At 40.0% G+C, this 23547-nt stretch overlaps 2 protein-coding genes and 1 long non-coding RNA gene across 4 annotated transcripts in view; 2 read left to right on the top strand and 1 right to left on the bottom strand.

Annotated features, from left to right (window-relative positions):
* Positions 1-462: 462 nt before the first annotated feature.
* On the top strand, positions 463-21881 carry wdr90 (WD repeat domain 90). The gene is made up of 44 exons (XM_017418515.3): positions 463-566; positions 678-751; positions 907-998; positions 1519-1695; positions 1996-2134; positions 2286-2456; positions 2860-2986; positions 3329-3396; positions 3599-3705; positions 3841-4071; positions 4210-4272; positions 4348-4416; positions 4534-4644; positions 4789-4934; positions 5046-5103; positions 5286-5404; positions 6703-6864; positions 6999-7129; positions 7464-7580; positions 9291-9526; positions 10200-10336; positions 10469-10599; positions 11233-11363; positions 11581-11742; positions 11835-11963; positions 12219-12352; positions 12435-12475; positions 12578-12691; positions 13439-13588; positions 13692-13774; positions 13858-13960; positions 14195-14316; positions 14539-14695; positions 14817-15007; positions 15186-15354; positions 15447-15561; positions 16569-16740; positions 17141-17263; positions 17389-17557; positions 17724-17854; positions 18511-18654; positions 19970-20086; positions 20212-20296; positions 20383-21881. Exons 2-44 carry the CDS (start codon positions 739-741, stop codon positions 20538-20540), a joined length of 5505 nt encoding a protein of 1834 aa, XP_017274004.1. The 5' UTR covers positions 463-566; positions 678-738; the 3' UTR covers positions 20541-21881.
* Positions 14831-15217, bottom strand: LOC119617876. The gene is made up of 2 exons (XR_005234321.1): positions 15103-15217; positions 14831-15001 (listed from the first exon to the last, which is right to left on the bottom strand). It is a non-coding gene; the product is annotated as an uncharacterized LOC119617876 (long non-coding RNA).
* Positions 21882-22615: 734 nt separating the features above from the next.
* rhot2 (ras homolog family member T2) overlaps positions 22616-23547 on the top strand; it is an 11973-nt gene continuing 11041 nt past the window's right edge. For both annotated transcript variants that reach the window (XR_003039234.2, XM_017418554.3), the window contains exon 1: positions 22616-22794. Coding sequence is in view for 1 of the 2 variants with exons in the window: in XM_017418554.3 (XP_017274043.1) it covers positions 22758-22794 (37 nt within the window). In the remaining variant the exon portion in view is untranslated. The remainder of the gene's footprint in view (positions 22795-23547) is intronic.

Below are 23547 nucleotides of genomic sequence, written 5' to 3'. Positions count from 1 at the left end.
ACAACCATCAGTGGAAATGCAGGTGGCCTTCCTCATTCATCTAAAAGACCCCGTGGAGCTGCTCCCTCATGTTGTGAATAAAGACTCAGACTGAATGCATAATTTTATTTATTGTACATTTTATCTTATTTTGTCATTTCCTGTAAATATGAAAGATATGTTCAAAATGTTAAGCATTATGTACATTGCAACATTGTGTAAAATAACTTTTCTTTAAAAAAGACATGGAAAAGAAACAGAATTACGACTACAACATTCATTGTCTGAATCAGTAGTTATAGTGGGACTAATACTGTATATATGATTATTTAATATAAATAGACTGCCCTCTAAGCTAGTAAACAGAAAAAAAAGAAACAGCTGTCAAGTTAATTAGGTCTAAACGTCCTGTACCTGCGATATAAACTGTATCTTTAGAGCTGCTCTTTAAACTACATTACCCAGAAGCACCACAAACAAAGATACGTCATCACGCCACGCGACGTTTTGTTGTCGTTGGAAACAGCGGAGGCTGAAGCGGGAAGAAAACTGCAGAAATAAGACGAGTTCGATGGAGTTTTCACTTGGTATTTAAAAAACCGAAAGGGTTTTGAAATTTATAATGACGTGCAACATAAAACATTGTCATTGTGTAAGTGTTTCCTAAAAAAAATAAACGTTTTTCACCCCCTTTTTAGTTACCAGCTTGTTTGTTTGCTAGCTGACATACAAACTGAAGCATCAGGTGGATTTCTCCCAATGGCCTTCCAAGGTAAAGTTAACTTTTAAGCTTTTAAATAAAGTCTCAAGTTTTTAATTCATAAAATACAGCTAAGACTGTGGGAAGTAGATAACGTGTAACAGTAGAGAATGGTGCCATTTAACTTGTTAGTGTAAAAGTGTAGCTTCTTGTTTTGATTTTTGCAGGTTGGCAGCATCCCTATGTTAACATATTCAAACATGTCAGGGTTGAGGACTGGAAAAAGTCGGTCAAAGTGGGCGATGTGTCAACATATACGGTAACATTTTGCTCTCTAAATGTGTAATATTGAAGGTACTTTACACCTTTTAATAAAACTGAACCTTATATGTATGTTTAAGTGTTGTGATTTAATTAAAATTTTTTGGACAGGAGGCTGATTTAGGATTTACATGTGCAAGAATTTAGAGAATTCAGGCGAGTTTGATAAGGTCTCTAGTTTGGGAATTTGGTTGAAAGGATGTTACAGTTCTGCAAGATTGTCAGGTTGTTTTGATAGAACTGCAGGTGAGGAAGAGGTATTATCAAAATATGCATCAGCTGAAAATAATAACCAGACCCAAATCGCTTTTCTGCCACCAAATCCAGCTCCTTACCATGTCAATACTCTGGGTCAGGGGTCACTCTGTTCGTCTGGGTTGCTGGCTGATCAGACCAGAAATCCCTCAGGATAGGAGGACAATGTCCGGCCAGGACTTAGTGAGGTCTCAGTCAGCGTACTCAAAATAAACTCTGTTGACTTTTCTTTTTTTTTTTTAATACAACACTAAATTCTCCAGGATAAGACGTTAAAGTGTCCAGTGTTCCGGATCAAGGGTCCCGTCCCTGCCAACAGCTACATCCTGGTTCCCAAAAACACCAACCACTCCCTGGGGCTGACTGGTCGCTACTTTTACCTTCTCTTCAGGCCCACTCCAGGAAAATACTTCATGGTGCACCTTGACGTCACTGTGGAGGTATAAGATCTAGACTTTTTAGCTTTCTGTGCCACATATTGCAGATTGTGGTGCATTATTGTGGGTAAATTTAGTATAGACTCATGCAGGACTATCACAGCAAATCTGTGACACTAATGTGATCAAAACAGACACCAGGTCATAGGGTGTTTAGGCTGCTTTAAAAAAATAAAACTCATGTTTTTAGGTGTAAAATAGTCAACTTTTATTTGTTTTTACTGATTCAAATTGACACATAAAATAAAAAAAATTTAAAAACCCGCTTGTTGTTCTTCTTTTGTGCATTGATATGTTCTGCAGGAGGGCCAAGTGGTCCGAATCTCATTTTCCAACATGTTCAAAGAGTTCAAGTCCACAGCGACGTGGCTTCAGTTTCCTTTCTTGTGTGGAGCTGCAAAGGATTCTGTTTATGAATGCACATCCAGAACTGCAAAGCATGGTAAAATACATTCACACAGATCACAGATACTGGTGTTCACAAGCCATCCCGCTCCCTATGTTTCCTTTATCATTAAATTTTATCTACGGCTTGGTTAGTTATCCATATTTTGTTGGAGTCCAGGCAGTATTTTTCTGTTTATGTGACGCAGGTATGGTAGGTCGAGCTCCCACTTCAGTGCGTTGGACCTGTCTGATGATGGATCTGCAGTTCACACTTTCTGTCTACCTCAGTCACCACTACAGCCACCTGAAGAGCATCAAGCTTTGCGCCAACATGGCTGTGAAAAACATGTTTACCAGTGACTTGCTACTAGATCCAGGTGAGAACCAACGCTATTCGTTAGCAAGGTTTAGGAAGAAATCCTACCTTTTTTTTTCCTGTGAGTTCACACTTTATATTCAGATTTTTTTTAAATGTCACAGCTGCTGTTCATTTTCATCAAATTAAAGATAATCCATGACAGACAATAAACAGATGCAAAAAATACACCTGTGCTTTATTTGAAGGCCAGTTGAAAGAAGTAAAGAGTGTGGTTTTTAACACATCAGAAAAACAAGACTTTTTATTGAAGTTTGAAAGAATTTTTTCTATGGCACTCAGTTCTAGCAGGCTAAATGCACTCTGAAGTTCACTGGGAGAAAAGAAAATATTGCACATTTAAGTCATTGTTTTGTATGAATTTATTCTTAAGTTTTTAAAGTTTCCTTCCTTTCTCGGAACAGGAGTTTCTTTCAGTGAAGCGAAGCAGATGGGCCTGGCGTCTTCTCAGGGAACTGGTGCCATGCCCAGAGAGATGTCCTTCCCAGTGCCCAAAGGAGGCTCCTGGAATGACCTCTATGATCACATAAGGTACCATTACCTCATTAGAAGACAGAAACAGAAACTTTTAAAGGCCAAATGTACTCCGAACCACTTTCTGAATACATAAATGATGAGGTTTTTTTAATCAGTACCATGAGTTATTTATGAAACAAATAACATTCACATTCACATTCACAAAGAAAGCTATTCTTAAAAAAGCAAAGGAGTACATTCTGGAAAAGTAAGATATTTCATTTAAGTAACTGTGTACCATAAACTGGATGTTTTTTTAACTTTCAGTATTGCAAAGAGAGTATTACAGGTTAATTTGCTCAGAAATTTATGATGTTTTTACTACAACTAAACTAAGCAACTTATTTTCTTCAATAGGTTTCCCTCAGAAGGCACAAAGTTACCTTTTGACTCAATTCAAAAAGAAAATCCAAAGCCAGTGGCTCGTGAGTAATGCAGTTTATTGCTTCTCCACGTACATCTTTACTGTCTTTCTGTGGCGTTCTCTGGATCTGAGCTAAAATTGTTTCCACTGCCAGGCCTGATCGTGAGCAAGCATGGCAGTGCAACCCTCCGATCAGAGTAAAAGGAACTATAATGTTTGAGATGGCGTTTTAGTGATGCGACTGATTTTCACTTCTTTCTCAGGAAGTGCTTCAAGCCAAATAAACCCAGTGGGAGAGGAGTCTTACTGTGTCAGCCTCACCAAACCGGTTCAGGACCGTGTTTCCTTCAGTCAGCAGATCCCAAAATCAGTAAGATCACTTCGAATTTACCTTCTTGTGTCAAGCTTTTGTTTGTGTAAACACTGCATGTGGTTTAGCTTATTTCTTGTACTGTAAAAGTAGTTTTATGAGGACTGTTCTTTAACCGCACGCTTCTCCTCTCAGCTCCCGAGGAATCAAACTGCCGTGGCGTCCAGCATTCCTGAGTTGGATGTTTTTTCTTCCAATCCGAAGGATCAACTTTGGGACAACAATGGCCAACTGCAGGGCGCCGCTCACTCCAGTTTGCATCATCCGACATCCAGGCTGCCGCGTGTTACAGAAGATGGTGGAGTTCATGTGTACGTTCATCCCGAAGAAGAGCTCAGCACACAGGGAGAGGAAAGTGAAGAAGAGGTGATGCTTCGTGCTTTGTATTAACTAAACCCAGTTTTAATGTAAATGCACACATGAATTGATTATTGTTGTCGTCGACACAGTGCCTTTTGAAAAGCCACATGTCCAAGAAAAGAAGCTCAGTTTGTTGTGTTCCAGGTGGTGTTCAGTCCAGTTCCACATCCTGTGTCTCTTCCATCGTCCAGAGAAATCAAGCAACAGGTAAGACATTAGCAGTGCTAACTAAATACTTTGAGAGCTCACTGTAAAACCTTTTCCTGTCACTTTTCTCGATAGAAGCTGCTCCCAGACCCAATCCTCAGGCTCAGTCGAGTCATCGGCTTTGGAGGAGCTACTACTAGACATGTATGCTGATTCTGACAGAAACCCTCAACTCACTGGCTTTATGTGTTGGATTGTTGTGGATATGCTTAGAAAGTCAGCTCAAGTAGAGGGTTAATAGCACTTGTTATTGTGCTCCAGGCCTTGTGGACCAAATCAGGTGATGCAGTGGTGTATCCATGTCACGCAATCATTATCTCTATGAAGATTTCCTCGAACAAACAGAGATTCTTCATCGGCCACACTGATAAGGTCAATAATCTGGGATTTCTCACACTCTTGTTAGATTTGAAATAAAAATCTTTCATTGCTGAAGTTATTTCTGGCTACAATGCGCAGTTACGTTTCACACACACTGAAGACGATGTATAAATTTTGTATCTGTTTTCTCCGTAGATTTCTGCTCTGACCTTTAACGGCAACACAACACTCCTGGCTTCGGCGCAAACTGGCAACAATGCTGTCGTTCGACTTTGGAACTACAGCAAAGGAAACTGTCTGACAATGTTCAGAATTCACGGTCACTCCTTGTCCTGCCTGAGGTAACATGCAAACAAACAATAACTCGTTCATAAACAGTCAATGAAGCGTGAGCGTGATTAAACCCTGTTTTCTCACCCTAATTTTGGCTTCAATCTTTTTCCACTCTGAAGCTTCTCGTACAGTGGGGGGATTCTCTGTGGAGTGGCTAAAGATAGCCACAATAAAACCGTAAGTTTCCCGAATTCAGGAATTAAAATTTTATGATTTAGTTTTCCACGAACAGCTCCTTTAGAACAACTCAGTATTTAATGAACAACTACTAGATATGAACATTTCTGCACAAGTCTCATGACATGCACCCTTTGCAAAGGTTTCAACTGAATGTCTTCTTGTAATTATTTTTCTTATAGATGGTGGTGGTGTGGAACTCCATAAATGTAAACAAAGGTGGAGAGGTGACCATTTTAGCCAAAGCGCATACAGATGTGGACATTAATACCATGAAGGTTGCCTTCTTTGATGACACAAGGTATCCTAACTACTCAATATTTTTTATTATTTAGAAAACTGTGAATGTGTGCATATTTCAATTCAGTTCAGACCAGTTTATTTATGTAGCACCCATAAGTCATCTCAGGGAATTATTTAAAAAAAAATCTAATTCAGATTCAAATCCAGTTACAGTCAATCAAATCCTATTATAATACAATAGATTCACATACAGTCCATTATGAAATGCTAATTGGTAAGAGTTATCTATCTAACGAAGCTGGTGAAAAAGAACAATTCCCTGGTTCTGCCTGGAAGAACCAGCAGAACCAGGCTCAGGATGGACAGCCATCTGCCTCAGTTGGCTGGGGTTAGAGAGGACAGGAAAGAGACACAGACCAGGACTGGTCCAGGTGTAGTTTCTATGGGAAGAAAAAGACAAATTAATGACAACAATAATTACAAATACAAACATGGAGAGTAGAGCGAGTAAAGATGGCAGCAGAGAGATAAAATGTGGTCAGTCTGGCCTCAGCAGTCTATCCCTATAGCAGCAGGACTAAGGGATACCTCAGGAAACCCAAACCAACTCTAACTATAGGATTTATCAAAGAGGAAACTCTTAATTCTTGTCTTAAAAGTAGACAGGGTGTCAGCCTCATGGATAGAAACTGGAAGTTGGTTCAACAAGAGAGGAGCCCATTCTACTTTTAGAAACTCTAGGAACCACAAGTAAACCTGCAGCCTGAGAGCGAAGTGCTCTGTCAGGAAAATATGGACCAATCAGATATTTAATATAAGATTAAGTTTTGTATTTGAGAGCATTTTAATTCGGTGTAATGTCTGCTCATTCATTTGAATGACAGTCGTAATTGTTGCATACATCTGCTCAGCCTCTGACTTTCTGATGTGTTGTATTTTTTGCTGCCACTACATTTCACATTCTAAACAGACTTCTTGGTCTTACTCGTTTGTGGTAAATTTACCGTAATTACTTATTTTCAGGCACTAGCTGTGCTCTCATTTTAAACACCACATAGACACTGTATTGATGGGTTACCCTGTCACAAACTAGAAAAGTAAAAGTTAAAACTTATAACTCATATCTGTGCAGGTGTTTCTGCTGTCTATAGAGTGAGGAATGCCATTACATGTGGATTAATGACTTTTGAATGCCACATTAACATGACATGTTTAAAAAAATATTTTGGTTCAATTTTTTTTGTTTCTTTTTTTTTAAGTAATTTTAATGCAAGGAATTGTAAGCTGTGTTGGGAGCAGTTGAGAATGTTTTGATCATTAGAAGAATAAGTTCTCCTGTGACTTTGCTGGCTGCAGGTTGGTCTCATGTGGTCGTGAAAATATCCGTCTGTGGCGAGTGCGCAACGGGACTCTGCGCTCCTGCCCGGTCAGCCTCGGTGAATACCACGCGCAGGATTTCACCGACGTGGCCTTCGAGGAGGGAAGCTCGTCTGACAGGCATTACGATGATCGAACTCTGTAAGAGAACGCGCCGGTCCTTTCTGAATATTCTCAGCTCTAAAAGAAAAATCATTTTCATCTAAATCCACTGAAAATGTTAGTTTATTCACATTAAACATTATTTTTTTCTTTCTGTAATTGTCCTCCGATAGATTTGCCAGCAGTCGAAGTGGTCATATTTTTGAGATCGACTATAGCAGAGTTGCGATAAAAAATGTTAGAAGATTGTTGCCTGCTGAGCAGCAACATGCAGACCGCAGAGAGAAACGGACTTTTAACACAGGTAGGTCTATAATCAAACCAGATAATGTACTAGTTATTAAGTACTTTTAAAGTGGAGCTAGGAAAGATATTTTTATGACATCAAGATGGTGTGTGAGCACGCTTTCTTACACTGTTGTGTTCCTCTAATTTACCTGTAATTTGCAACCATTGTCTGTATTTGTTTCATTTTAGATTAACCCCTAACAAAACAACTAAACCTCAATCTAAATTATAATTATTTACGTACTACGGACCTGTAGTTTTTAAAGAAAGCTAGTGGGGTTTCCATACGTTGATTGTCTTAACAGATATACTTATAATTGTTTTTATACATATGTATGTTTGCATCTCAGGTCCAGGAATTTCCATTAACAGCATCAGCGTGTCTTCATCATTCTGTGCCACAGGCTCTGAAGATGGCTTCCTGCGGCTCTGGCCCCTTGATTTTTCTGCTGTCATTTTAGAGGCTGGTAGGCACAACAGGGGGTGGAATATTTTTATTCTTTTTACCTGCAGTAGACTAACAGTTGCTCATGTTTCTCACTCTGTGGACGGTAATTTGATCTTTAGGTTGTGCGTGCCTGGCTTGTTCTCCTGTTTGGAGAGGGCTGTTTGTCAGGTCGCATCATAATAAACTCGGTTTGAAAGGTCAGCAGCTGCCTCACTGCTCTAAAAACTGTCTTTGTTTGATTGGCCTATTCTACAGCCAACAGACCATTAAAGACGATTAGAATATGGAAACAGCTGGGATGTGGGTGTGAAAGGCAAAACAGAAGCTGAAGGAAAACGAGCTTAAAACTGCCAAACTGAACACGTTACAGAAATACAGAATAACTAACAAACAGAAACACTGACAGAACAAACAAGATCACTTAAAATATGGATACAGAACTAAAAATCAGGAAAACAGATCAAAACAACAAAACCGCGACGCTTAATATTTCCTGAGAATAACTTAAGATGACATACATTTATGGCTTCAGTCATATCTTTGGGCTTTCATAATTTCTAAAAATATGTTTTGTTTTGTTTCTCAAAGAAAAAGTACTTTCAGATGAGTATTTGTCCAAGACAGGCAGCAACACAAAAAATAAATTACAAATTGATGAAGCTTCAGAAACTAGTGACGAGCCCTTGATGACAGGGATTTAACAGAGACTGTTCGAATTGTTTTTAGAATGAATCATCAAGTAACCTATTAAACTTCAAACTCTTACACATGAGGGCATTTATCTGGTCTTTAGAATGTCATAAAATTATTTAAATATAGTCTCAAATGAGCAACTACACATGGCGTGGTACTCTGGAGCATTACATAGAAGATTTTTTTAGAAAAGTCATACTTTCTTTTAACTGTACTGTCAGGAAAGTTGGCATTTAACCTGCTGACTGAGGCCTGTAGAGTCTGAGCACTGAACATCCATCCATCTTCTTTACTCGCTGCTTCCTGTCTCCAACGAGCTGGACACCCTGGACAGGTCGCAAGTCCATCACAGGACCACATACAGACAACCATTCACACTTTCACTCCCACCTTGTGCCAGTTTAGTGTTAACAATTACCCTAATGCATGCTTTTGGTCTGTGGGAGAAGAAAAGCCACACATGCACGGGGAGAACATGCAGACTCCACACAGAAAGGCCAGGAGGCGAACTTGCGACCTTCTTGCTGTGAGGCGACAGTGCTAACCGCTGCCCCACCGGGCAGTGTGACTTCAGTGTTCAGGCCTCCACTCCTGGGTGACTCTTGAATGGTTTCCACTTTGTAGAAAGATGGACTTCGGAGAAAATGTCTTTATAACCCTTCAAACAGTGAATGTCAGCCAGAATTGCTTTTCAAAGAGGAGTGTAATTTTTTTTCCCCTGTGGCGGTGTCTTGACAATTACCTGAATGCTCCAGCAATTCTTTAATGCTGCACAGTGGCAGCGTTTTTTATATTCAGTATTACACTGTGGCAGCGTGGGAAATATGGCTACTGTGCAATATGCCAAGTCTTGTTGTTAATCTGAGGTTATATTTACTTTATTATAAGACTTGATAGGAAGGACCAGATCATTTTTACTACGCCCTGATTCATGAAACATTTGGAGTCACATTTGTACACACCTTGTTTCGGCTGTTATTGTTGCATTCTGACACGAAAGCGAAGAGAAATTCCCTCCCGCGTTGTTATTTTTCAGAGCACGAGGGACCCGTGAGCGAGGTGTTGGTCTCATCTGACGGCCTCCAGGTCCTGGCAGCCACGTCGACCGGGAACTTTGGCTTTCTTGACGTGAGCAGCCGAGGCTACAACACTCTAATGAGGTCCCATACAGACACCGTGCTCGGCTTCAGCGTGGATGGCATTCGCCGGCACCTCACAACGGCCTCTTCTGATGGGACAGTGCGCATTTGGAGTATGGACTCTTTGCATCAGGTCAAACACCATCACATTTACTATTTTAGTTTTCAGCATATAATATTAGATTTTTAATGACAAGAAACTTATTTGAATGTTTAGCAATTACCTTTCCTTTTAAAATTGGAAAAAATATTTTAATCTTTCAGTCATTTCCTTTGTTTGAACCAGAGTAAAGATTATTTTAAAGTCTTGTGTCAGAAATGGACATTTATTTAGTTATTAGTTGTTCTTTGTATTGTTGGGAAAAGGCCATGTGAGTCTTTTTTTTTTTAAATTAGACATGAAGAAGGAAGTTGAATTTATTGTTAAGGTTGGCAACGTTTGTTGTCAGTAATGACTACCAAATTTCCTGTTTGCTCTGAAAGGGCCTGATTACGCTTAATAGCCGTCACACAGTGAAAATTTAGATCATTACAGGCTTGTAGTTGTTCTAATTTTTCTCCATTTCATAACAACATTGAAACCAATTTGTGCAGAACTTTTGCTTAATCTAGGAGTGTGTTTTTTTTTTTTGCAGAAGCAGTCATGAAAAAATGACCTCAAACTCTGCAAGCTGAACTACAAAACAAGCTGTTTTCAGTAACTTGTTGAACTTAAGTGAAACCTGCTGAAAACTCACTTTGTCCCTGTTGCTATTAACTTAAAACTAACTCATTTATTTCTGTCTTGTATCACTTCTTTTGTTTAGTTGTATGACTTTGCGTCCGAGGACAGCCCCTGCTGTGTGGCCTTCCATCCGCACGAGCAGACCTTCTCTTGTGGCTTCGGCTCCGGGATCGTCAGGGTCTTCGATGTTTCCGGCGCCAAACTGCTGGCTGAACATAAGTACGCCCAACTACCCTGAAAGCGCCATCACTAGCGGCAGTTTTTTTTCTTTAGCTGTCAAAGGCTTGCATGGACAAATGCTATTGTAACACATTCTTTCTTTTTCTTTTTCTTTTTCTTTTTGTGTCGTAGACACCACAGAGGAGACGTAATTGGTCTGGCCTTTTCTTCAGATGGGGAGTTCATGTACAGTGCTGATTCAGACGGTTCACTGGCACTCTATAACGCCTCAGAAGAAGAACACAATGTGATCAGAGCTGCCTGTATGTACTGTATACTAATGAATTAAAAGCAGTCTGTTATAGGTGATCGCGCCTTCAAATGCGTCCTATATATGTGTGTGTGATCCACATGATCCATGATGTCCTCAAAAAGAAGACTAAATGAAAGAAAATCAGTTTTCCTCATCAATCATGAGACGAGTAAAAAATAGCAGTCTAAACTAAACATTTTAGCAACCTAAATCTAAAGTTTTGGAATAAAATAATTCCAAGTTTTTTTTTTCCAAATTCATGAGGTCACTGATTGTATTTGTAGACTCAAGCTAAGAATTAATTATTCAAAAAGAGAGAAAAAGAAGACATTATTGCATCTTTTTCATTATGAGCAACATCTAAATAGTTTAAGTGTCCATTTATAGAAAGTACAGTATGTTTTATTTGCCTTAAGAGCATTGCTATGTTTAATGAACACAACATTAAGACACTTTTTTTTTTAAGTTCTTGGAAAAGGGCGAAATGTCGAAAAAAGAATCAAGATTTATCAATGCGACTTTCATCTTACAGCACTCTCTTATTCATATACAACTTTACACACACTCAGAAGTAATTACTGACTCTTACAGCTAAATCTAATTAAAATGAAACTTTGATCGGCTTTATGTATAATATCTGTAGGTAATGTTGTGGCTCGAGGCACTGAGCGCGCTCCAGACGCTCTCGCTGTTAGCAGTGACAGCTGCTGTCTGGTTTTCGTTGGACCCTCCGAGTACATCGTCACCATCGCTGACGCCCGGTCTCTGGATGAGGTATTTGTCACCTTTCAGCGCAGTTTTGTTTGTTTCATTTAACAGTTAAATCAAAGCTTTAGCTACACAAGGTTGTTCACCGCCTGTAGATGAAACCGTATGATCGCAGTTTTCACATTGTGACCATTTAAGGTTGGGTTTTAGCATTTTAGCTTGGAGCCTGTTAATCTAGTTTCTTATTTCTGTGCCGACAATGACCCTTGACCTCTCTGTTTAGTTGCTGCGTGTGGATGTGAGCATTTTGAACGTGGAGAGCTCCCAGTTGGACTCCGCTCTGAAGGTCTGCTTCTCTCCGGCCTCCGCTGAGCACCTGCTGATCGCCACGTCTGCAGACAAGATCCTCTGGCTCAGCACCAAGACGGGCCTCCTGCTTCGAGAGGTACCTGCCGAGCTCATTTGCCTTGTCGTCAGGGTCAGCCAAACGGGAGAAGGGTATTTGTTTCTCACTGGGGTTTTTTTTGTCCTCCGCAGGTGTCCAAGGTGCACAGACAGCGGTGGTCCTGCCTGGCTGTGAGCGAAGACGCTCGATTCATGCTAACGGCCGGGCACAACGTTGTGAAAGTGTGGGATTATAACATGCAGCATCATATTAACTCGCAGGTAGTCAGCAGTTTTATATAAATAAATACTCCTGATCTTTTAGTGATAGGATAGGAAATTCTTTTCAGGTTTTTATTGGCATCAAGGCAATTTACTGTTAATAAATCAGTTTGTTTAGACAGATCTTTTTATTAAAGATTCATACAATGTGATCTTGGAAAGTAAAAAGGGTCACGAGATTGACTGTATGATGTAGTAGAGGGGGTATTGATGTTTACTGTTGTCTTCAGTAACTGAAGCGTGTCTTGGTACCAGATGTTCATCGGCCACAGTCAGCCCGTTCGGCAGGTCAGCTTCACTCCCGACCAGCTGGGCGTGATCTCTGTGGGTGATGCCATATTTCTTTGGGACTTCTTAGCCAATCCCGTCGAATCTTTCACAGACAGTCGGTAAATAGATCTACAAACCTTATAGATGTCTGTGTTAGACTTTGCAAGCTTTATTGATAAATCTTTAACTTTTAACTTTCAGGTTACTTCTAAAAGCAAGCTATAAGTCTTCTCTGAAAGCAGGTACTTTGTTTAAAGTTGCCTTTAGTTTAATAATGCTAAAATAATTTAAAGTATACTTGATTTAGTGGCTTTTGTGCACTCACCGCCTAACTTTTCAACCAGACAGTGAAGTGGGTGGAGTCCAGCTGTCCAATGGGATGCCTCGGCAGACAGCTCCCCTCCCCTCCTCACAGCCAAGACTGGATGTCAGCACCTTGGACCACGTTTATCAAGGGGGTAGGTTTTCTGCTTGTCCTGTGCATGTTATCTATTGTACGCTGCATAATTAGTTTACGAAACCAGTCGTCCTAAAGCTCACATTTGCTGCTGAGGTGTTACTGAGTTCTGACAAATTAGTGAGTAAAAAAAAAAAAAAAAATGTGAATGTGTTTCCATAAATCTGCTTATGAATAACTGCATAAGCAGTTGTTTTGATTAGTTAATTTATTTTGAATGTCATCAACAGCTTTTTTGTATCGCATGGTTATTTTTGCATTTCATTTCCACTGGCCAAGTGTATTTGGTGAGTCGCTCGTTTAATCTTCAGGTTCCAGTTTCTGCACGTTCAAAATGAAATGCAGATAAAAGAGACGTATTAATAGACCAATTCCCAGCTTTAATCTGAATTTGTTGTTGGTCAGAACCCCTGCGTGTAACAACAGGTGCATACAGCAGATAAGTCAAATATAAATTTATTGTCAGTGTTTCTGTGTAGAGGTCAGAGCTATCTTGTCTGCATTCTTCAGTGTTTCCACAACTTTGTTTTTGGTCCTGTTAGAGTGTGGGAATGGTTGTGATGATGATGTTCTATCATGACTCTGAAGTGTATAAAATATGCACAAGCCCTGGATTTGTGACAATAAAAAGAATGTCATGAATCCAGTAATCAGCTGATGTGATGCAAAACTAAGTCAAGTTTTTATTGTTGTGTTTTCATAGTTGACACCAATCAGTTGGATTGATATTTTCTCCTGTCTCACTCAGGTTTGGGTTCCTTGTCTTTTGGTGAAGACAGCCCAGTGAAGACAGCCCTTCCAGTTCATGTCGTTAGTCCAGATCCGACTTCTGATCCCAGATCTGCTGTCTCCTTTCTTAAAGTCACAGACCTGGAGAACCCGTCTCCCGTGGATTCTGGTATAACTCACAGTGCTTTTTTTTAGCATTACCAGCGAGCTGACTTTCTGTGTGTGAATGAATGTTTTTATTAAAATAACAAACATTTTGTTTTGTTTTTTAGAGGAGATGAATCAGAACAAACCTGTACGTCCAGATTGCTACAGGCACTTTATCCCCCGTTTCAAAACCTCCTCTCTGGATCAGGTTAGGAGCATTTTATTTATTAATGGACTAAAGTTAATGAGTGTGTCTCTGATTGATTTAACCCTTTTTTATGTCTGATCCAGAGCGTTGTAGCTCCTCAACCAGATGAAGAGAGCATAAAACTGAAAGCGGTGATCGGCTACAATGGAAATGGCCGTGGCAACATGGTGTGGAGCCCCGATCAAGGTGAATATAAACTTCAAATAAAAAAAGTCAAGTGCATATGCTTAATTGTTGGGATAAAGTAATTGCTTTTCTTCAAATTAAGTTTCTGGTCCAAGCTTTAAGTTGAGCATTGAAAAGATTACATTACCATGATAACTAAATAGAAACATTACAATGAAATGCACTGGCCTGCTCTCGTCAGAGTGTTTTTTTTGTGTTATTTTGCTGTAACTGAGCAACGACGTCCTGTTGCAGGGTTGTTCGCATACTCCTGTGGCTGTGTTGTGGTGGTGGAGCATCTTCATACAGGAAGTCAGAGACACCTGCGGGGCCACAGCCAGGAGATCTCTTGTCTTGCGCTCACAAATGATGCACGGGTACATTTTTCAGAGCTTTGCTGTGTTATAAAACCTGCATGTAGGACTGTGATACGTGTCAGGTATTTCAAGTTTATGACTTTGGGAAAAAAAGAGAGTAACCATAAGTGGACAAGCAAAAGCATTACACATAATGTTTTTATATTAGACTATTGGTACTAATATTTTATTTATATTGTATAGAGTGAAGTGAGTTGTGTTTACATCTGCCTTATTTTCCAGATGTTGGCGTCAGCAGCTTGCGATAGCAACAATAGCAGAAGCCTCATCTTGATTTGGGACATTCAGAATGGAAATTGTCACAGTACCATCTCCTATCATAAAGGGGCAGTGCAGAGTCTCGCTTTCTCCAGGGATGACCTCTTATTTCTTTCTGTCGGTTGGTAAAATTCACCTTAAATTGATTGATTGGAGGGATTAAATCACAGCCAACATTTTACCTGTGTCGAATCAAATGATTCCGCCGGTACTTTTACCGAATTATTTGTCATGTCGTGTAGGAGATTTCTCTGACCCAGGCATGGCTCTGTGGAGCAGTAAGAACTTCCAGCTGCTGTCCAGTGTGAGTGTGTCCGGTCCAGTCCACGATGCTGCCTTCAGCCCCTCAGCAGCCAGCCAGATGGCATGTGTGGGCACTCAGGGGGTTTACTTCAACCTCATCCACACGCAGGGACCGAGCGTGGACCTCAAGGTAAATGTTGCAAATGGAAAAAAAGTTAGATTTGCCGTGGAACGTGGCACTCTTCTTGCACTTGTTACGTTTTGCTCTAAAGGTTTAGACTTAACTGTATCTGGATGTTGAATAGGAAAATCACAGTACTGTGTTTAGTTTAATGACGAGGTTTATCCGTTTCTTCCCCCCCGCGCAGGTCCAAAAGGTGACAGCACCAGCCGAGGTGGGTGATGTGGAGCTGACAGCCCTGTGCTACCACACGGACTCCGTTCTGTTCACGAGCACAAATAAAGGCCATGTTTGTGCCTGGAACATTACAACGCAGAGCTGCTTCATGATCTGGGAAGCTGATAATGGAGAAATAGGTAAAAAGAAGTGGCACTAAAACCCATACTTTGTCACGGGGCTCACTTTCGCTTCAAACCAGGGCTCAGACTGATATGCTTTCTTTGTGCAGGAGTGCTGCTTTGTCGAGGAAACCGTTTGCTGACAGGCAGTAACACCCACTGGCTGCGGCTGTGGGAAGTTGAGGCCGTGCAGGGCATTAAGAGAAAAAGTTGCAATCTAGACAGGTATGAAGACAGTTTTTTCATTGATCTTTTTTTTGTTTTTTTAAGTAAACAGGAATTCTTATCCTCTATTAAAACATTTAGTGTTTTACTGCTACATAAAGGGCACTTATGTCATCCTGTGAGTGCGCCGAGAGGGAATGTATTTGCAGGAGTTCAGGTTGTTTTACTTCTCCTGTTTTTATATAAATTGACAAACTTCCTCGCTCAGTTCGAAACATCTGATTAGCATTTTACCTCAGTTAGGCCACAGCTTTTTTTCTTGACAGTTTTGCACGCTTTAGTCACGTATTCCTTTGTAAAGCCTCCCTCTGTAAATAACTGGTCTGTTTATCTGTACGGCTGCAATAAAAGCAGCTTTAACAGCAGCCTCACTTGGATATTAAACTTCTTTTCATTTAAACAATTTTTTTTGGGCTTCTGTCGTAAGCCTAAACCCTTGTAATCATCCTGATTTTTCGTTGCTTAGCATCGTTTTCATTCTGCCATTGCAGCCACATCAGCTCAGAACAACACAGAATAATTGATTCTCTGTGTCCATTCTGCATCCTTTATAAGCCCATCCTTTCTATTTACCTGATGTCCCACATGAACAAAAAATCGGAATCTACTCCTTTTTTTCTCCGGTCTTCTATCTGCAGCGTCTCATCTTCAAATTATCTCCCTCTCCTTTGTAAAAATAAATAAATCAATTTTAATTTGGCTCTCTAACGATTTTTTTAAAATGTATTTTTATTCACAAATAAAACTGAACTCTGTACCACAGCGCAGCATCACATTTATTTTTTTTAAGACCAAAAGCCTAATGGAGTGGTTTTCTGTGGCTCTTTTGAGCCGCAGCAGGGTGTTACGGATAAACGCAGCATTTATGGTGGTTTTCGCTCCTTTTAGCTCATGACATTTTTATGGCGGTAGCAGATTAGTGTAATAGAGTGTCAGTACATGTTATTTGAAAAGTTTAAAAGTTGTTTAATAATGAATCTGTTTTTTTTTATTTTATTCCTCTGCAGTGGGACGAAGGTGGTCGTGGAACAAGAAATGAAGCTGGATGGGACGATGGTGAGCGCAGCCTTCGATAACTCCTTGGAGATGGGCATTATTGGGACCACAGCAGGAACCCTCTGGTACGTCAACTGGTCAGACAACAGCAACATCCGCCTGGTCAGCGGGCACCGAACCAAGGTAACCAGGAAAAATGTTATGTTGAATTTCATAAAAAATTATCTTTACTAAACAAACTTGAGTAGTCCACATGGGTTTATGTTATGCTGTACTTGTTATCTGTAGTTACATGACCTGAAACATTTGTTTTACTCATCTTTGGCCAGCTGAGGTCTAAACTGGCTGAAGCTATTGCTTTATTAGCAAAGCATTTGGAAAGACAGTCAGGGTTTTGTCTGTTTAGCCACTTTACAGTTTATAAAACTTCCCATAAATAGTTTTTTTGCTGCATTGATTGTTGTTGTTAAAAAAAGAGGAGTATTTGTGGAAGTGTCATTGTGAGCCACATAAACAAACTCAGGTAAGAGTAAATGCGTTTAACATGGGAGGGTTCAGTAGTTACGTACCCTTCTCTCTCCAGGTGAATGATGTCGTATTTAGCTTCGATGAGAGCCACTTCGCCACCTGCAGCGAGGACGGCAGTGTGAGGGTGTGGTCAGCCTCCAGCTATGAGCTGGTGGTGCAGTTCCAGGTGCTCAACCAGGTGAGAGGACACGTGTCAGGGAACATTGACATAAAATGAAATGTGCAGCCGCGGAACTGCGCGTTGAATATTTCAAGCCGACACATCTTATGAAGACGTCCTTTCGATCCGTCTGTCTCGCTCAGGCCTGCGGCTGTGTTTGCTGGAGCCCTTCCTCCAGTAAGGACAGCGCGAGTGTGGCTGCAGGGTACAGTGACGGGACCGTGAGGGTTTTCCGGCTCGCTTCCACAGAGATGGAAATGAAGCTGCATCCTCATCAGGTGGCTGTCACTGCTATCCAGTACGCCACTAATGGTGAGAAAGGAAACAGGTTTTTGCTGTGGGCTTCCTTTTGAGCCATCGTGATTTGTCCCTGTTTGTCCCCATCCAGTTTAAAGGCCCTGCACTAAACGACAGTCAAAATGGAAGCTGTTTCATCCAGGGGTCATCTCCATTGTTGCTGTTTTTGTCCCCCTTTCAGGTCACGTGATCCTTTCAGCAGCGAGGAATGGCCTGGTAGCTGTGAGTAGCCAGCTGAATGGAGCGACAATTCGTGTCATCAGGGACCACAAAGGAGCGACTGTTAGCACAATCCAGTGTGTGAATGAACAGGTCAGCCCACTGACGTCCAGCCAAGATGAGAGGCTTTGTCAGGCTTTAATACAGGAGCACAACAATAGGATCAATTTAGAATTAAAGCTCCATTACTGTGGAGCTTCTACACCAGGTTTTTACTCTAAATGTATGTTATTAAGGCAAATGAAATGCATCAAATTAGCAATTTTATGTGGAAAGACTTAATCCAGCATTATAATGTAAATAATTTAATAATCAGATTTATGTGTCAGTGTATCTTTTTAACAAACATTACAATTTGTTAAAGTCTTTAAGCACTTTTATTTAATGTAGATTCTTATTCCTAATGACATTAGTTGTTGTGAGCTCTGACTTTTGTTTTAAAAAGCCACAGAAAAAGTTCAAATGTCAACTAATGATCTAAATACCTTCCACAAAATAGAACAGTCACATTTTAGAGGAAAGATCCCTTTTTTGTCTTCTCAAGTGCTGTTTCAGGCTCGTCATTCTGCTCAGCATGCAACTCATTTTATGACATTTTTCATGTCTCTGCGATTACAGAAAAGAAAGTTTTAGATCCTGTTTACTACTATTGAAAAGCAAGCCTGATTAGCATTTTATAAAATACTCCTTTTTTTTTTTTTTTTGGTTTTTACTTTTTATCCTGAGCTGCTTTATCTTCCAACCCTCAGTGCAAGAGGTTCGGGCTGGAAGGAAGTGAAATGTGGTTGGCTGCGAGCGCCGACAGACGTGTCAGTGTGTGGGCCGCCGACTGGTCGAAGGAGAAATGTGATCTGTTAGACTGGCTGTCATTTCCCGCCCCAGCCCAGTTTGAGGTACCATCTATGTTTTATGTTGGGTTAAGCTGTTGTTCAGTTCTCGGCATAATTTCCTTTAATGTTGCAGCTCTGTTTCGATGAAACACAACAACATCTCAGGTGTCCAGGCATCTGATTAGGATGCCTCCTAGAAGCCTCAATTTGGAGGCTTTCTGGGAGTGTCTCACTGGGAAGAGACCCAGAACTCACTGGAGGGATTATGTACCCTCTCTGGTCTGGGAACACCTTGGGATCCCCCAGGAGGAGCTGGAGAGCAACGCTGGGAGAAGGGAGGTCTGGGTTTCTCTCCTGGACCTGTTGCCACTGCAACGTGACCACGGATAAGCGGCAGAAGATGGATGGATGGACAACGACATCTTTATAGTCATCTGTCTTCATAAATTATAAAAAAACAACCATTAATGGAATTATTAGGGTTCAAACTGAGGTAGATTTAAAAACGGTAAAGTTCATAATACCCTCACTGTGGCTAAAAACCTAAAACCAAAGCAACAAAAGTCACTTTTGTTGTCATTTCTGTTTTTTTTTTCAGTGCAACAGACATTTTATGTATAAAGTAAGAAATACAATCATTATAAAAACATATATTTTTAAAAAGTTTACCACAAACAGTACCTCTGTGGTTATGAACCTCTTTAGGGTTTCACTGAAATCACAGTTTTATTCAGCGCCTGTCTTCCTCCCACTGTTTGATGGTGGGGTTTTTTCTTGAGTTTGTTTGCATGTCAGACCAGGTGTTTGTGACGTGCAGTTGGTATAATTATGTCTGGGTCCAGGTGAGACGTGCAGGAAGAAGGCAGCTGGAGTTGTAACTGAGGCTTTTCAGAGCTGTTTCTGGTTGAACAAGTACCAGCATTTATTTAAAAAATAATAGTTATCCACACATTGTTTAGTTACGTAGGACAAAATATTTAGTTGGATTTAAAGCCGTTGCTTGGCCCCGTTTTATTCAGGATCATTTTCCTGTGCGCCGCCCGGAGAGGAAATGTTAAACGGCTGCTGCAGGTGATGAAGTTTCCTGTGAGCCGTGACAAACATTAAATGCTGCGTTGTGTTTCCATGTGTCTGAACAGCAACAGGAAAAGATGAACCCTGATGTGACCGTGACACATTATTGTTACTAAATCTCGAATCTCAAAGATGGACGGAAACACGCGGACAAGTACAGAGCACGTCAAATTAAATGTTTCTTTTAGGCATTCTGATTTTTTTTTCTTTTTGTGCTGTTCCATATGGTCCAAAATGTACAAGCTCTCAAAATAAAGTCTGTTTTTGACTGATTGTTGTAATAATTTTCCTCTTTGCGTTGCAGGGTGACAGCCTGCCCCCCAGCCTGGCCGCCTTCAGCCCAGCAGATCACAGCCTGCTGCTCTACACCGGTTATGGAGTAGAGAAAGAGCTGACTTTTTACAGCCTGGTTAGCAAACAGGTAACACGCTTCGGTTTTTACGCTCCACCTCTCAGTGAGTTTCCCTGTGCCTTCAAAGGGCAAGCGTTGCTCACATATGTGTGCTAAAATCTAAAAAAAATAATATATATATATTTTTATAACAGATAATAAAAAAGATTGCTTTGCCCCACTGGGCCACCTGCATGAGCCTCTCCTCTAAGAAGCAACTCTTGGCCGTAGGATCAAAAGGTAAAGGCTGATTTAGTCGATTATTTTATGGTTCCAGTGAATAAATCTCTGACTGGAGATTAATAAAATGTCTAATCTCACGTCAGAGCGAGTGCTGAAGCTGATCAAGTCCACCGATGGAAGGTTTCAGGACTTCCTGCAGCACACCGACTCTCTGCAGACGTGTCACTTCTCTCCTTCCGGGACGCTTCTGTTATCTGTGGCTCATAATGAGGTTCTGCTGTGGGCCGTGCAGAACCTCTGAGAACCTCAGATCTATGTTTGGACTGTTTATACTGTAGGTTTGTCCACTTTAGCACACGCCAGGCTTTTATTGTTCTACTAGTCTTCGTTTATTCTTAGAATATTAGATTGGAGTTTACGGCCGTATTGTATTCATGTTTGGTTTCAAAATAAACCTTTTTTTAATGAAAGATGTTCTGTTTTATGGCCAGTCACTCCCAACATTAGACTGTTTTTATTTTAGCTTTCTTTAATGCACAAATAAATGATTATGTGTGATTAAGAGCTGCTACATGTGGTTCTAAAAGTAGACGGTATTATAGTTATTAGAAGTACTGCGATGGACAAAAGAACCACTTGTAAAATATCGATCTGTGAAAGTGTCAGGAATACACTCCACATATAAAAGCAGAACAGTTGCGCCGTTCTGAACACTTTGTATTGAAAGTGGGGGTTTTTTTCCCCCATAAATAGCGCACCCTATATTTTGTCACAACGTGAATTCAAGCGTCTCGGGTTGAATGATAATCCTCCTGCACTTAAGTGCTGCTTTTAGTTGGATTTTTAATCAGGGTGCTTCTTAGGCATGTAGAAATGTCGCATGTGCCGCTGAACCCATCACATAAAGAGTGATGGCACAAAACAGGCTGGTACCGCAATCAAATACCTTTTCTCTCTTGAATCAGTACTGATGCTGTAATTATCTTTACCGCTGAATGAAAATGCATCTTGTGTCCCAAGAATTACAATACCAACGGACCGTGACACCTGACATATACTGTAATGAGTGAGATAGCTAAATTCAGAGCTGTAAATGCACTGCTGTTTACTTTTTCAAACAGGAAGTTTCTTCTTTTATTTATTAATATTAAAGCTGAAAACCCACGTTTGAACTTTTTCAAAATAAAATTAATGCCTTGAATTAAGATCCCAGAGATTCTTGTTGTACAGTTTACCTTAACATTATGTCCAGTTTACACAAATCACTTCTTTCTCAATATTTTCTGCATTTCCTGCGCATTCCAAAAATGACCCACATTTACCTTTTTTGGCAACAAATATAAACTCACCACTTTGGCAAGGCAAGCTGTTTAACTTTAGCTTATTCTGGCTTTGCAAAAACGTACCTTTAAGATATGTTTGGTTTAAAAAAAGCATGTTTTTCAGATCAAACAGTAAGGGAAAAATGACTTTAAAGCACCTCCTTTTGCTTTTAAACAGCATAGACTCTACCCACCAGGATTAAAACGTTTTTATGATAAACTTTGTATTCAATCGTCTTGATTAAGCTTCATAATCCTTTTCACTGTTTTATCTTCCAGCTCTTTCCAGTCAGAAAGGTGCAGCAGCTCGTCTGTTACTCGTCAACTGCAGCCTTCTTTGCATATCTATGCTTGAACAGTCACTTTTTTTAGAAATGCAGATTACAAGAAAATGTTTTGGGTTTTTTTTCCTTTATGATTGTGTTTCATCTAAAACAAAGAATTAAATACAAGATCTTAATTTTTGACATATGGTTTAAAAAAACCTGAATGCTCAGGTTTTACGTTTAAAGTTCTGTTGTAAAACTTGTTGCTTTATGATACAACAGAAGGTGTTTTTTTATTATTTTGCTTCTCTTCAGTACATCTTCATGTCAGTTAATGCATCAATAGGGCGTTTTTAATCCAATAAATAAAACGACTATTTTATAGGTTTATTAGTTGTTATTCTGTCTATAAGTATTTAAACGTGGCTAATACATTTTGATTATGGCTAATGTTGATTCAAAGTAATGAACTGTAAAAACTGGTCAGGCTGTTGTGCGCAGTTTGCCCAGCAGGGTTCGCGGTTCTGCGGCCTTCTCCTCTGAATCAATGTTGCCAGATACACGATAATGTTCGTATTTATACTATAGTTTAGGGTCTTTATATATGTCTATGCTTTACGTTATACTATTAAAAAGTGTTTAGAAAGCTCAAATATGCAATAGTTTTGGCATTCTCCCCAACACAAACATATCACCACTGAAAAAAGCGAATCTTCACTCCGCATATATTTTTAAAAGCGACAGTTTGTCATTTTCTATCTGGCAACCCGGCTCTGAATGAACCGGAACAGTATGGGTTCACCTTGGGCGCCTATCTCTGTGCAGAGAGGCACACATTTGGTTGTAGCTAGAAGTCTAGCATTCAAATGAGAGAGAAATACTCCACTTGTAGCTCGGCGCGTCTGTTTGCTTTTCGGAAAGCGAAGAAACATGAAACAAGACGTCAGGATACTTTTGTTGGGGGAACGTAAGTCTCAGACAAGTTTACACGGCTAGAAAACATTAGCCGCTGCGGCTAACTAACTTACACCAAGAAAACGAGTTCACTTGGTTACTTCTGGTGTCGAAACCTAGCTTTAGTCAATAGTCAGAAAATGGCTGTGCTATAACTAATGTTTTGTATTGTAAAACAACACAAAGATGAGACGAGACGAGAGACGGGTCTGAGCTTCAGGCTTGTTTCCTTTAATTCGTTGACAAAAGTTATAGCTACACATAACGGTAGAAGCTGCCGTTATGGCAGTTGAGTACTGCATCAATATATTACAATAACAACTAGAGAAATTGCATTTCCTGCGAAAATGCAGTGTGAATGCTTTTTTGCTGAATGATTTGACTGAAAGCTGCTGAAGAAGCTGAAACTAGGCGGAACAAACCCTTAAAACTGCTGAAAAATGCTTAAAAGTAACAGAATAATCCTTAAAAATAACAGAACAATACTTAAAATTAGCAGAATGATCCTTAAAATTGCAGAACAATCCTTGAAACAGCACAAGAATCCTGAAAAATAGCTGAAAGAACCTTGAAAACATCCCAAAAAGCAGAACAGAACCTAAAAATAGCAAAACCTTAAGAACGCCTGAAAGGACATTAAAACAGCAGAACTATTAATAAAAAAGCAAAAAAATCCTTAAAAACAGCAGAACAGACCAGTAAAACTTCAGAACAAACCCTTAAAACAGCAGAACAATTTATAATAACACCTTAACAACCCTTAAAA

The sequence above is a fragment of the Kryptolebias marmoratus genome, linkage group LG17 (genome assembly GCF_001649575.2).
Source record: "Kryptolebias marmoratus isolate JLee-2015 linkage group LG17, ASM164957v2, whole genome shotgun sequence".
NCBI lineage: Eukaryota > Metazoa > Chordata > Actinopteri > Cyprinodontiformes > Rivulidae > Kryptolebias > Kryptolebias marmoratus.
This window is presented reverse-complemented; position numbering and strand designations above follow the sequence as displayed.

Bases quoted from the DNA above. Each gene is read 5' to 3' on its own strand.
- wdr90 (XM_017418515.3), top strand. The intron at 12,353-12,434 runs GTAAATAGATCT...TTTAACTTTCAG, and splicing joins GAATCTTTCACAGACAGTCG to GTTACTTCTAAAAGCAAGCT. The intron at 15,008-15,185 runs GTAAATGTTGCA...CCCCCCGCGCAG, and splicing joins GACCGAGCGTGGACCTCAAG to GTCCAAAAGGTGACAGCACC.